This window comes from Belonocnema kinseyi, chromosome 6, assembly GCF_010883055.1.
Source record: "Belonocnema kinseyi isolate 2016_QV_RU_SX_M_011 chromosome 6, B_treatae_v1, whole genome shotgun sequence".
Taxonomy (NCBI): Eukaryota; Metazoa; Arthropoda; class Insecta; order Hymenoptera; family Cynipidae; genus Belonocnema; species Belonocnema kinseyi.
Window position 1 is genome coordinate 59,830,492 of NC_046662.1, and position 15,387 is coordinate 59,845,878.

The 15,387-nt window shown below is 28.6% G+C and overlaps 1 protein-coding gene across 1 annotated transcript in view; it reads left to right on the plus strand.

Annotated features, from left to right (window-relative positions):
- Positions 1-14,809, plus strand: part of LOC117174948 (synaptic vesicular amine transporter) — a 42,446-nt gene extending 27,637 nt beyond the window's left edge. Inside the window, exons 5-7 of the mRNA XM_033364410.1 lie at positions 3,411-3,557; positions 9,142-9,463; positions 14,595-14,809. Coding sequence (XP_033220301.1) covers positions 3,411-3,557; positions 9,142-9,463; positions 14,595-14,809 — 684 coding nt within the window. The remainder of the gene's footprint in view (positions 1-3,410; positions 3,558-9,141; positions 9,464-14,594) is intronic.
- The last annotated feature ends 578 nt before the right edge of the window (positions 14,810-15,387 follow it).

The following is a 15,387-nucleotide window of genomic DNA, read 5'->3' on the forward strand; positions in this document are numbered from 1 at the left end:
TTGGTTTTGTTTTACGGTTCGCATCGGCCAAAGCTCTCGCTGCATTATACACACAATAATTGATAGCCCAGAGGTCGGATTCACCGGAAAAATTCCACGAAGTTTGTCATCCATTTCAGCCAGATCTTTAGGCTTGAGAGAAACTTTGGTGTTGATGTTTCTCCGGGTCGTAAAGCATTGTACTTCATCTATTGGATGCCTGCCCGCGGTTGGTCTTAGTGTCGCCTCTCTTTCTTTGTTGCCGGCTTGTTTTAGCTGTGGTAGAGTAGGCGTTCCGCTTACATAGCCCCTTTTACGGAGTAGTTCAGCATGGTTTCGCAGACGTTGCTGCGAAAAGTGCGATAGCTCAGGGTGTTTCTCGCACCACAGAGCATGCAGCCGTGCTATGTAACCCCGTTCACGCGCCACACTCGCATCGTAGCAGTCTAGCAAGTCGTGATTCAGTTGCTCCGTCCACCCAAAGGTCACGAGATCCCGCCGATCCATCGCATTGAATCTATTTTCATTGGCTCCCCCAGCTCTAGATTGGTCGGCATTGTTGGCCGACCCATTGTCGGGAGCCCTGCGCGTTCTGTTGTTTTTAACCGCACTTACTACGACTAGGTTTGCTGTTGTCATTGTTGTTCCCACGAGAAGCTAGGGAAAGGGGTTCGTCCATCCTTGTAGAGCACCGCATGCAAGGATAAGGCTGCGTACTCTGAGAGGTCGCCCGGTATCCCAGAGTCACCGTTCTAGACACCTCACCCAGGTGCCATTCAGCTTTCGGCACGGTTTTCACACCTATATATATATATATACTTAGTAAATTTATAATTATTTATTACTTTATTATTTTTGGCACTGCACTAAATCTTGATGAGCAGTTACGAAAAAGGTAACTTCATTCTAATAGAAGTATTATGGATCTGGCGAAAACCCGAGTTTTTTAAGAGCCTTAAGGGTTACCCAAAATAGTATGAAAATATAAAACTGAGAGATCAAGAAATTGAAATTTGTGATGGATATGAATTTTACATGCTGCTAAAGGTCCTGTAAGAGAAAATGCGACAATAATAAAACACAAATTTTAAAAATCATTCAAAAATATATGCAAACAGACAAAAACATTTTGAAATATGTGAAAAATAACTGTTCTCATGATTGAATAAAATCTGACTTCAGTTTGTTAAAGCAGCCCCTCATTTTATATACGTGTCGAAAATCTCGCAATCATTGTTGTTGAATACCTAATTAACTTTTTATTACTTAAAGTTGTTTCGCGTCGTAAATTAAAATTTTTTAAAATTAAATCTACAGGTAATCCTTTTTATTGAGAGAAATAATAGAAAACCTTATGAACATTGAGAAAGATTCGTGCTTTTTAATCCCCTGGCACTGTCAAATTAAAACTTAAAAATGATCTAACAAATTATTTTAAATATTATGCGTGTTTTACGATAGTAAGTTTCGCTAATAATTAGTATTTTTACAAAAGAATTTCAATATAAAATCATAAAATTTTAAATAAACAAAAGCCATCATTACCTTGGTATATATTCAAAATTAAATAAAAGCTATGTTTCATTAGCGGCTTAAACCGGAATTGCGTATTTTCAATCACAGATCAAAGGTTCAAAATGTTAAAAAATAACGATTTTTTGTTGATGTTTTTTTTACTTTTTAGCGTTTTTAAACAATAATCAATAGAATTTAAAGGTTCATAAAGTTTAACTAGTTTAGGTTTCGTTACAGTTTTAACAAAAAATGGGTATTAAAACAAATATCGTTATCATTTTGATAAGATTTTAAATATTTTACCAACTTCTATTTATTTTAGTGTTTTTGTCGGCTTGTATCTTTAATTAAAAAAATCAGATTACAAAGAAGATTTACAACTTTCAACTATATTTTAGGTTTGATATCACTTTACAGAAAAAATTGGTAATTTGAAGCAAAAATCCTTATAGCTTGACTAGGATTTGTTATTTTTCAACTGTTTCAAATTATATTAACGTTTTTTAAAGTCAATACATTTTTTTTAACAAAAATAATTACATTTCATATATTCGTAATGATTAAGAAGTTTAGGTTACTTACTTGCGCTCTACAGAAAATTTGATAATTTAACACAAAAATCATTTGTATTTACATAAGATGTAGAATATTTTGACAATTTTTTCAATATGTTAGTGCTTTTTCGTAAATTTGTATTTTAAATAAAGAAGTCAGATCACAAAAAAGGTTTACAACTTTTAACGATTTTACGTTATGTTAGCTTTTTACACAAAAAATTAGTATTTAAAAATAAAAACCATCATAGTATAAACAAGATTTGACATTTTTGAACAGTATTAGGTTGAATCGATGTTTTTCGCAAAAAGTGAGTTTAAAAGAAAAAACAAAAATCGTTTTTGAATTTCTAACGCTAAAAAATAAACCTCTTGCAATTAAGGCATCATATTCTAACGTAAAATAAAATCATAACTGAAACAACTTATTTATATTGTTTCTTTTATTATAATTATATAATTCCGCCAGGGAAACAATAATCATTATTACTTAAACAATATTTAGAATGCTTTTACAATTTTCAATTGTGTTACTGGTCTTTGTTGAAAATTTATATCTTTAATAAAAACGTCTAATTACAAAGCAGAATAACGACTTTCAACTATTTTAGGTTATGTTAGTACTTAGACCAACTTTAAAAATTTTAAAACAACATATATTATAGATTGAACAAGATTTGCAATTTTTGAACAGTTACAAAATAAATTGACGTTTCTTATAGAAAATTATTGAAAAGTGTCATTTAAAACAAAGACAAATTTTAAAAAAATATTCAAAATGTTAAAAAATTTAGGTTATGTTAGCGTTTTACAGTGAAACTGAATAAAAAAATGTGTATAATTTAACCAGGATTTAGTATACTTGAGCAATATAAGATTATTTTAATGTTTTTTTGCGGCAAATTTTGTATTTTTGATTGATTGATTTTTTGATTTGATTGATTTTGATTTATTGTTATTATTGCTTTTTATTATTTTAAATAATAAAAACTATGAATTCAAAAATTTTTTATTGATTGATTGACTATAATAAAATATTCGTAAGTATAAAATTAAAAGTGAAAAGATTTTTAAAATCCTGAACTATCGAATATCAAACTTCACTCTTGATTTTTATATTTTCAAAAATTAAAGGGATATATGCAAATTTCAAATATTCAAAAAGAGTGTTTATATTGTTGACCAATTTTTTATTTTAAAGTTCTAATATGGGACAGGTATTGTTGAAAGGAAAAGTGAAACATGACTTGGACATACACTGGTAAACTTTCTGGCAATCACTGATAAAAATTATTTTATGGTTAAATAAGAAATTTCTCTGGGTGTATAATTGCAATTTCAATTAACATCATCGATTTTCAGAAATCAGAAGAAAATGGAAGCTGGATGACCCTATTGTCAGATTATCGAATTCTCATAATTTCCGGGGCAATTTGGTGCTCGACGTCACCAATGGCTATTTTGGAACCCTGCTTGCCAATTTGGTTGAAGAGTCACATAAAAGCCGAGGTTAGTTGAAAAATTGGGAAAAATCCATGAAACTGGATTCGTGGACTGAATTCGTATTCCGCTGTTTTTTTCTCATTGAAACCACCCTACTTTTGAATTTTTTTGAATTTCGATATAACTTGTCTATCTAAAAAAAGTGGCGCAAAATGTCTAAAAAATGTTGCAATCATTGTTGTAAACTTCATTTTTTTCATTACTTTATGTTTTTTTATCCGTAATTTGAAATTTCAAAATGAAATTAAAAATTTTCAAAAAAGACTCCAAATTTCTAACTTTTAGGCTGTATTCATATTTTTACCGGAAATAAACATTTTTAACCAAAAATGATAATTGAGATTTCCAATTTCTAACAATTTTAGGTAATGTTAGCGTTCTACACTGTAAATGTTTTATTTAATAAAAACATAATTAAATTAAAAATTTTAAACATTCATTAATAGTTCACGTTCTTCAGGTTTGTTAGGGTTTCCTTTTTTCAGAAAAAGAGCATTTAAAAAGGTTTTAACGGTTCATAAATTTTTAATAATTTTAAATAACGTTCGCGTTTGACACCAAAAATTTGTATTTTAAATCAAACATCATTAGAATTCGAAGAAGATTTGCAACTTTCTAAAACGATTTTCCGTTATGATTTGCGTTAAAAATTATTTTTTATTTAAAAAAAACTAGATTTCAAAGAATATTAAAAGTTTTGCGACAAATTTAGGTTATGTCGGTGTCTTTTACAAGAGATCGGTATTTTCAAAGAAAAATCATTAAAATTTAATCACAATTTAAAGAATATTTTAACAATATTTGATTTTTTAGTACGTTCCGTTGGAAATTGGCATTTGAAATACAAAAATATTATGTCAGACGTTTCAGAGAAGATTTCAAACTTTGAAACAATTTTAGGTTATGTTGGCGTTTAGCACCTTAAATAATTATTTTTCGTGAAAAACAATTATATTTTAAAAGAAGTAATTTTTTGGGAAAATTGTAGGCTAGACTAGCGTGTTTCATCGGAAATATTCGTATAGATTTCAGAGAAGCTTTGCAATTTAAGAACAATTGAAGGTTATGTTAACGTTCTTCATAAGAAATAGGTTATTTTAAACAAAAATCTCATTAAATTGCATAGAGCGTTTACAATTTCGAAACAAACTGATTATGTTATGTAATTATTTTTTTCATAGAAAAATGGCACTTTTAATACAAAACCACTGCATTTGAAAGAAGATAAATTTTTTAACAATTTTAGGTTATGTTTCCTAGTATGGTCCATGTATTAGAAATATGGGACTGACATCATGAACACACCCCTACAAGTCCGTGAAAATTACCCATAAAACTAAAAATGCAAATCCTTCATGAAATCGATCTTTTGAGCACTTTATTTTTACATTCGCATCCTAATGAGAAGGTAAAGATTTCATGTAAAATTTCGCTTTGTTGGTTCTTATCAAATCTCGACGTTTTGAGAGCCACTGAGTTAGAAAAAACTATTTTTACGAAGGGGTTTGTCTGCCTGTCTGTAGTCTGTATTCTGTAGGCACGAGAAATTTTGAAAAATTCATCAGATTGTATTCTGTTTTAACATAATTTTTAAGGCCAAAAAAGGACCAAGTTCGTAAACCAGCTATTTTGGATCAAAATCCAAAAATTGAGCGAATTTTCAAAATGTTTGAAAACACATTTTTTCAATATTTAAAAATTCTATGTACGGTTATTCATAGTACTCAGAAACTGAAATAATTTATTTTTATGACTTTTTTCTGTAAAAAGAACATTATCAGAGTTAGAGCATTTAGAAATCCAAAAAAACAAACTAAAATGAAAATTTTAAGCCAAACAACGCATGATATGAAAAAAGTCAAGAAAAGAAAATTCTATTGTTTGGTCAAACTATGCAAGATACGAAAAAAATGAATAAGCTAAAATTGCGCGCTCTGGAAAAATCTACAAATTTGTAATGAATCACTTTTCGATAGGACGCGTAGTTTTTGTTTTTAGTCGTAAGAAACAACATTTGAAATAAAAAAATATAAAATTTTTTGACTAACGACACAAGCTACGAAAAAAATGAGACCAAACTTGTTTATCTAAAAAAGCTATAATTTTTGATAGGGCACGTAGTTTTTGCTTTATTTGTAAAAAATATCATTTAAAATAAAAATATCAAATTTTTATGAAAAAAAAACAAAATACATACGAACTAAAATTAACAGAAAAAAGTTGTTCGCCCAAAAACTTCTGTAAATTTATTATTAATCATTTTTTGATAGGACGAGTAGATTTTCTTTCAATCGTAAAAAATAAGATTAAAAATAAAAAAATTAAATTTTTGGAAAAAGGACCGAAAAGACGAAAGAGGACAAAGGATCCTATATAGGACCCTATATAGGTTTCTGTATTAGACCATATGCAGATGCAGAATAGTTTTTTTTATTCCCAAAAAACAAGATTAAAAATAAAAAAATTATAAAAACAAAGAAATGAGAATTAGTTTCATTCAATTTTTAGGCATATTATGAATTGTAATGATAAAAGTTGATTTAAATGATACATGTTTCAGCGCAGCTTACAATACCGTTTAAAGCAAAATACGAAACAAATATTAAAATAATCATATATGTCATCAAATACTTTTTGTGCTTCATTTTGCAATGTCTGAATAAGTAATCTCAGACAGAGTTACATAAAAAATGTATTATATTTGGTATAAAAGTGTTGTGTACAATGTCGAAAAGTTGACATTTTGAAAAAAATCGAGTGCCAGGCACGAGATACGTCATGAGAATGTGTTCGTTAAAGCCGGAAGAGCTTTAACAAAAGAGAGTTCACAATCACAAAATTACAGTTGTCGATCCGTTGACCTTTGATTTTAAAAGGTGTGTGCACAAAGGCGCGGAGTGCGACTGCCATCAGTCGTGTGCCTTAGGTGCGCTCAAACTCTCGAGCTAAGCTCTTTTAACAAAAGAGAATTCATGATCACCAAATTACACTGGTCGATTTTTGAGTCTTAATTTTAAAATGTTTGCGCAAGAATGTGGGAAAAGATAGAGACCAAGCGAGTAGCGTGAGGTAAATACATAATCGATATTGAAGCGCGATATAAATGTACAATCGAACGCGAGATAAATACATAATCGAGCGCGAAGCGCGAGAACCCACAGTCGCACGCCCTAGGCGTGCACAAACTCGCGAGACAAGCGAGCCGCGCGCAGAGTGCCCGATGAGAATGTAACCGCGTAGCGGGCACATTTTTTTTTATTTGTATTTTTCTTTTTACTTAAATTATTTACACTGGTCTAATGGAATATTTATTAACGTTAGTTAATTCATTTTCAAAGCTGAAACAAATGGAATTTATTTAAATAATTGTTTTCGAAAATTTGTTTTTTTTTTTCTAAAACTTATTATGATTGATCCAGTGGAATATTTTTTTCACATTGGTTCATTAATTTTCAACTATTGAAACAAATGGAATTTATCCAAATTCTTTTTTTATGAAAAATTATTAATATTTCTTTAATGGGTTTTTATTAGCATTGTTTGATTAATTTTTAATTGTATAAACAAATTCCATTTGTTTAATTATTTAAAAATTATATTATTTTTAATATTTACTGTTGGTCTAGTAGAATATGTAATAACATTGGTTAATTAATTTTTAATGCTGTAAATAAATTCAATTGATCCAAAACATTTATTTAAATTTTCCAGAATAATTTACTAATTTTTTGGAAACATTAATTTTGAAACAAATTAAAGGTTGTTGAAAATAAATAATAATTTATTGTTTATGAAGTTGCAAAATGTTATAAAATAAATTTATGTTATTATCGATAATAAAGTGCAGGTTAAACAAATTTTTAGAAAAAAAATCTTTTTAAACGAATGTAATTTGTTTACATATTTAAGAAATAATCAACCATTATTGATAAATATTCCACTAGACCAACAAATTATTTGAACAAATAGAATTTGTTTGCACGATTACAAATTAATTAACCAATGTTGATAAAATTTTCCATTAAATAAATCGTAAAAATAAAAAAAAAATTACAAAAGAATTATTTAAACAAATTAAATTTGTTTAAATTATTGAATACAATTTAGCAAATGTAAATCAATATTTTGAGGGAAAAAGACGAATTTTGGAAAAAAATTATTTAAGTAAATTCAATTCTTTTAAATAATTGAAAATTAATTATTTAATTTTGATTAATATTCCACTAGGCCAGTTTAAGTAAAAAAATGAAAATACAGTGCTCAAAAGGTCGATTTCATGAAGAATTGACATTTTTTGTTTTAAGGGTAGTTTTCAGAGGCTCACGGGATATGTTCGGGCTGTGAAACCCGTATGTCTGATACCAAAAAATCTTTGTTGAATAATTCTCTACAAGACTTCATACTTTTCCATTAAATTTTCCCAATCCCTAAAAAATTATCCCTAAAACTCAAAAAAGTTATTTTTCTCCATATATTTTGCATGGGATACTTTTTAAGTCAAAAACGGCACTCATCAAAATCAAAATAAAATAATAACAAATTACGGAATTGTTTTTCTAGGATTTTTTATGAAATGGAGGTCTAAAAAATAGTGTTTTTGAGCCACTCTAATGTTCACGTTTTTCAAGGGAAATCGGTATAGATTTTGAATACAATTTAGAATATTAGGGTTTTATAGCCCCAGGCAGAAACCCTTATGGTTTCAGTCGGGTTTTCGTGCGTCGTAGTTTTTTCCCAGGATGGTGAAGTGATGGGAGTTTAGGGAAAGTAGAAAAATGAGGAAATGTAGAAGGAGGGAGGGAAATTAGAAATTGGGGATTTAATGTAGGGATAGGGACTGTGCGAGGAAGTAGTATAAGTATGGAGATAATGCGAGAGGTGTAAGAGATGGGATGATACAAAGTTGTGAAGGGGGAATAAGGATGATCAGTGGAGTAGGGAAAGAAGGAGAGGAAAGTAAGGTGGGGAATTCAGAGGCGTGACGGATGGAGGAGTGTTAGCAGGGTGAGTAGGATAGGACGGATAGGGAAGTGGAGCGACGGGAAGTGGAGGGTTGTGAGGGGATGATGAGTGACAGGGTAGAGGGAGAATTGGCTTCAATGTACTCCAATCACTAAGTTTCTTGAGTAAAATAAAAATATAAAAGTTAAACATTTTAAATACTATATTTCGGTCAGATGTTGGTCCGTCCATCTCAGTTTCTTTCCTGTAGGGGAAGAAAATCTGGCAAGTAAGGCAAAGGAGGTAAAGTCAGCGGGGGGAATGTATAGAAAGATGAGAAAAATGAGTAGAGGGAAACTATGGAAAATGAGTAAAAGTGATGGGAAGTGAATGTTTTGTAAGTGGGAGGGGAAGTATGGAAAGTGAGGGGTATTAAGAAGAGGAGAAGCATAGGAAGGAGAATTAGAAAAAGAGATGGGAAGTATGAAGAGGAGAATTATGGGAGGGGCAAGTAAAGGAAAGAAAGGCAGTAGGGAAGCAAACCTATAGGAGGAGGAGATCTGAACGATTTAATTAACGTAACAACAGGCTAAAAACAACTTTTTTCTAACTGCGTGGCGCCCACTTTGACTAATTTTTCTTTTTACAGAAATGGCAACTGGGGACAGTTTTTATTCCAGACAGTGTTGGCTACCTGATTGGAACAAATTTTTTCGGGTTGATTGCGTATCGTTACGGCAGATGCAAAACAGCAGTTCTGGCTATGGTTCTTGTTGGTGTGAGTGCTACCTTGGTTCCAACAGCTACTACAGTTTCACAGCTGATAATTCCTCATTTGGGTATGGGGTTGGGAATTGGGGTTGCGGACGCGGCTTTGGTCCCATTATTGGCTAGCCTGGTTGATCAAAGCGGCAATTACGGTCTAGTTTACTCCATCCAACAAGCAGCAGTGAGCTTAGCCTACTCTGTAGGTATGTGGAATATGTGTTTAGATCCAATTATGCTATCAAATATACAACCAAATAGTTAATGCTATAGGATCGTCCGTATATCACGTGAAGCTATTTTCAGTGCTTTTTACTCACTCCTCCCTTCTGTGACAATTTTTGACATTTCGGTTATCCTTCCCTCTCCCCTACTAAAAGTGATCGAATACTGAATCTGACACCATTTATATGATTAAATACGAAATATAAATGGAATGTTATATAACCATCAACGTTTTTTCCCTTTTTCTAAAGAATTCTTATTTTGTACGTGTTTTTAAAAAACTTACCCCTTTTCTCGTTTTCTCTCTTAAATTTAAACTGAATTAGTACAATCCAATTAGAAAATCCATTTATTCTTCGTTAAAAGTTAATTTTTGTTGATGAAAATTCTAACAATATATTTTTGGTGTGGAATTCATCTCTATTGATTGAGAATTATAATATTTGATTGAAAATTCAATTATTTTGTTCAAAGTGCAATTATTGTAATATAAACTCATATTTTGGGGTCAAAAATTCATCTAATTAGTTGAAAGCTAAACTGTTTTATTGACTTCTTGATTAAATCTAAATGCTTCTTAAAAAATTAATCTTTTTTGGTTAAGGATTCAAATATTCTGTTAAAAATGTGTATTTTTCACCATAATTCATCTCGTTTTCATTTAAAATTTAAACATTGATTTGTTGGTGTGTTAACTATAAAATGTTTCGTTAACAATTAATTTGGTTGTTGTTGAAAAATTAACTACTTAGTTTAAAATTGAACCACTTTTTGAAAAATTCCCATTTTTTTAATTTAAGATTTATAACCTTAGTTATAAATTCAACTATTTGGTTGCACATTATCTTTTTATGGAAAATTTAACATTGTCATAGAAAATTCGTGTTTTTGTGGTTAAAAATTTAATTATTTTTCTTAACATTTAAATGTTTTGGTTGAAAATTTAATTATTCTGTTAAAAATGAAGTCATTTTGTCAAAAATAGATATTTTTCGGTGAAAATGAAGATGTATCTTTTTGGTAGAAAAATTAACACTTTTGTTGAAAATTCTTTCCATTTTTGATTGAAAATTAATATATCTAGTTGAAAATTCAAGTACTTGGTTAAAAATTAGTGTACTTTGTTCTTAATTTATCTTATTTTGTATAAAATTAGTTTCATTGTTTACAAAATAAGCTTTTTAGGTGAAAATTCAAGTCTTTGGTTGAAAATTTAAATATTTGCTCTAACTATTTGGTGTTATAGAAAATACGTTTTTTTTATTAGGAATTTAATTATTTTGTTTGAAGTTAACTACTTTGGTTTTTTTGTTGAAAAATAATTGTCTTCACTAAAAATTTACCTATACTCTTTTAGTTCTAAATTTTATCTTTTCTGGTAAAAAAAATGAATAATTAGGTTGAACACTCATGTTTTTTTGGTAGAAAAGTACTCTTTGGTTGACAATCTATTTGGGTTAAACATGCAACTTTTTGGTTGAAAATCATTCTGCTTTGGTTAAGGATTTAGCTATTTTGTTGGCAATTGGTCTTTTTAGGTTAAATTCAACTGTTTTCTTGTTTAAAATAAAAATATTTTGTTGTTGAAATATTAACCAATATATGTTGAAATTTATTAATTCTTGCTGTTGAAAAATCAACGAATTTGTTTAAAATTAACCTACTTTGTAAAAAAAATATTTTTTTTTGGATTCATAATTTCAGTTAAAATTTCAACTATTTGGTCGTAAATGACCTTTTTTGTTGAAAATTTATATTTTCGAGTTGAAAATTCAGCTACAGGTATTTTGAAAAAAATCGTGTTTTTGGCTTTAGTGTTAAACAGTTTGGTAGCCAATTAAACAATTTAGACAAAAATTAATTTTTACAGCAAAATCTATATTATTTATTGAAAATTAAACTGTTTAGGTAAAAAATTAAAACAGTTCGTTTATAATTAAATTATTTACTTGAAAATGTTAACTAGTCGGAGTTGAATAAAACTGTTTGAAAATTATTTTTTCTCGTGTGAAAAATACATTTTTTTAAAATGAAAATTCAACGATTTCATTTTTGTTTGAAAATTAACCTTTCCTGATTAAAAAGTAACTTTTTTTAGAATTCTTTTTTCCCAGGTTAAAAGTCAACTGCTGTTTAAAACATTCCACTTTTTAGTTTGAAAAATAAACTATTTTGGTAAAAATTTATATTTTTTTTTTGGAATTCACACGGATGAAGGGATTTCAAAATATGTTAAAGATTTTAGGATGTTAAAAAAGATTGCAAGGAATTTAAGGACATTTGATAGTTATATCAAACTAAAAAATGAGCATTCTTAAAAATTATTGATAAAATTGAGGAAAATAATTTTATCATTAATCGAAACTAATTTTAGAATTGAGCTGAAGAAAAAATTTAAAAAATCTCAAGTTAAAATTGTTTATTTGACATTAGTCATTTAGAGTGTTATATGTTTTCTTTTTCTCTTTATAAAATTTTGCCTGGAGCGGTATGGAATGCAGGCGTAGAAATAACGATTCTGAAATGTTTACATGGTTGTGATTCTTTGATGTTATTTTCCTTGTAAAATGCAACTTTATTTGACCGAAAAATGTTTGACTTTGTTATTAAACATTGAGGGTAAAAATGTGCTGTTTCAGACTGGAAGGGTAAAACTTTTTTCGTTGCTTTTCGCTTTTAAATAAGATTGTCGTCATTGGATTTTTCTTTTTAAATCAAATAAATAGTTTTTTTTCTACTACTCCTAGAAATTTTTCCGTTTCCTTGTATAAAATTCTAAAACTATTTAATTCAATTGAATAGAAAATGAATAAGGTATACAAATTAAGGAAAATGTTCTTGCATTAAAAAACATAAATGTCTATAGTTAAACTTATCGCTATCGCGCAAAAAATGTGTCGATTTTGTTGAGAAGTCAACCATTTTCATTGAAAATTCAACTGTTTTGTTGAAAAATTGTCTTTTTTGCTGAAAGCTTATCTTATTGGTTGAAAATTCGTTTTTTTTATTGAAAACAAAATTAAACTGAAAGTTCCCATATTCCAAGCAAACGTTTAGCATTTCAGTTGAAAACTTACCTCTTTGGCTTAAAGTTGAATTACTTTTGGAAAATTGATCTCTTTGGCTTAAAGTTAATTCATTTGGTTGAAAATTGATCTTCTTTAATTGAAAATTTAACTCATTGGGAAGAAATTCAACTACTGCCTTACATCTTTTTCTTTGGTTAAAAGTCTACCTCTATAGTTAAAAATATATTTAGTTAGGTTAAAATAATTTTTATTCGAATTTAAAATAAAGTTTTTTAACTGAAAATGTAAATTTTACTCTTTTGGTTCAATATTTACCTTTTTCAGTTGAAAACTTGCATTTTTTTGTGGAAATCTGATTTTCTTGGTTTGATATCTCCTCTTTTTTGATAAAAGTGAAACTTTTTGGTTGAAAATGAATTTCATTGTGTTGACTGAATACTTTTATTCGTTTAAAATTCCCTTTTTTGAATGTAAAATAGATTATTTTTGTTGAGAATTAACCTCTTTGGTTTGCAAATTTGAATATTTTGTTGAAAATTTGTATTTTTGTAACCTAAAATTTCATTTTTCTTGCTGAAGATTCTGCTTTTCATTCAAACATTCATGTATTGGAATGAAAAAACACATTTTTGATTTTAAACTCGTTTTATTTGGTACAAAATTAATATATTTTTGATTCAAAATTGTTTTTTTTTTTGCTCAAAATTCATCTCTTTTGGAAACAATTTTTTATTGTTTAGCTGAAATATCAACTATCACATGTTTTGTTGGGAGTTCATCTTTGTAGGTTGAAAATCCAATTATTTGGTTCTAAATTAAACATTTTTGGTTCAAAACTTAATAGTTTTATTGAAAATTCGTGTTTTTTTGTTGTTGTTAAAATATCATCTATGACACTTTTCGTCGAAAATTAATTTTTTTAAATTGAAAGCTTAATTATTCCATTTTCAATTAAAAAATGATCTTTCTTAGTTGCAAATTTAACTATTTGGTCAAAAATCTGTTGAGTTTGAAAACTTAACTATTTGGGTTAAAGCGTAATTGTTTTTAGTTCAAGTTTGATATTATTTTATAAAAAATTCGACTACTGGGTTGCGAATTCATCTTTGTATGTTGTAAATGCAACTGTATAGTCAAAAATGATTTATTTGTTCATTTTAAATTTAACGATTTAGTTAAAAATTAATTTTTCAGGTTGAAAATTCAAGCTTTTAGTTAAGAAGTTAACTACATTGTTTACAATTTTACAATTCAAGTATTTTGTTGAAAAGTCATCCTTTTAGACGAAAATTAATCTGTTTTATTCAAGATTCGTCTACTTCGATTGAAAATTCATTTTTTAAATTAAAAATTCATCTTCTTTTGTCAAAGATTCAACTTTCTTTAAAAAAATTTGAATTATTTGGTTGAAAATGCCACTGTTCTTTTAAAAAATATGAATTTTCAATCCAAAGGATGAATTTTCTCAATTAACTTAATTAAATAAATGGTCGAATTTTGAAACAAAAATGATTAAACTTCAACCAAAAAAGTGAAATTTTCAATTAAATAATTTAATTTTTTAGGAGACAGTTGAATTTTTAAAATAGAAAGATAAAATATTCAATTCAAAAGGATTTGAACAAAATGGTTGCATTTTCAACTAAATACTAGAATTTTCAACCTATAATTGTTTCAAACATTCAACTATTTTGTTGTAAATTCAATTATTTGGTTGATTAATGAACCATTTCGCTAAATTTTTTTTTGTTTGAAAATTAAACTGTTGAACCGAAAATAGGTCTTTATGATTCCGTCTGAAGAAAGAGGTATACTCTATATCATTTTCATAAAAAACATGTAAAAATATAGAATATCAGTAGAAGTATGCAAGAAAAAATTAAAATGATATTTGCAGATTTAAAACAAGAAGGGTGGTTCTGAATGACGATTTTTCACTTGAGAATATGCACGATAAACGAGAATTCATCTTCAGGAACATGAATCCTAATAGAAGAAGGGTTGGAGAGGCTTGAATAAAGCAAGCTTTGCATTTTTATGAGTGAATCTTGTTCCACTTAATCACTTTTTCTTTTTATTTCAGGTCCTATAATAGGAGGAGAATTGGTTCGATCAATTGGATTTAATTGGGTGATGCGAATTGTAGGACTCACAAATTTAGCTTATTGTACACTTCTAATATATGTTGCTGTTGAACAAAAAAAGCCACTATCTCAAGAAGAGAAAAAGGATTATAATTCTATTCAGATGACAGTTTCAAAGTATGAGCGTTTCTGCGATTCCGACGACGGCCTTTGAATTTTTAAACATCTCAACAATTCCTCTTTATACAACTTTCTATCAATTCATTTTTACTTGAGTCACTTTCGATAAGGTCCACTTTTTAAATTCTCTATCTTCGTGTGTGTATCAATTAGAAAAATATTTTAGCGAAATAAGTATTTCGTCAATATACTGTATTTAATGTTTATTATATCAGACTCTACATTCTTTTTCATATTCCCATTTTTTCCAGTTTTTTAAAGAATTTTTGGGGGTCTATTAGTTCTACTTTTTTATTGGTTGAAGAGTCTAATATTTTATTTTTCGTAGGCAAAAGTGGGGTATGATGCCGGTGTGGGGCATAGTTTAACTGAACGATAAATAAAACGATTTGACCAGACAAAAGTTTAAAATTATTGTTACTTTTGTTACTACGATATATTAAATATGGGTATGTCACTATATCAGAATGATCCTATTTTTATCACCGTTTAGGTGCTTTTAAACATTCAAACGGCCAGAAGCACCCCATTGAAAGATCACAAAAATAATTTTGTCAAAACCCTACCCTTTTCCAATGTTTCCTGGTAGGTAGGAGGGCGGAAGGCACCCCT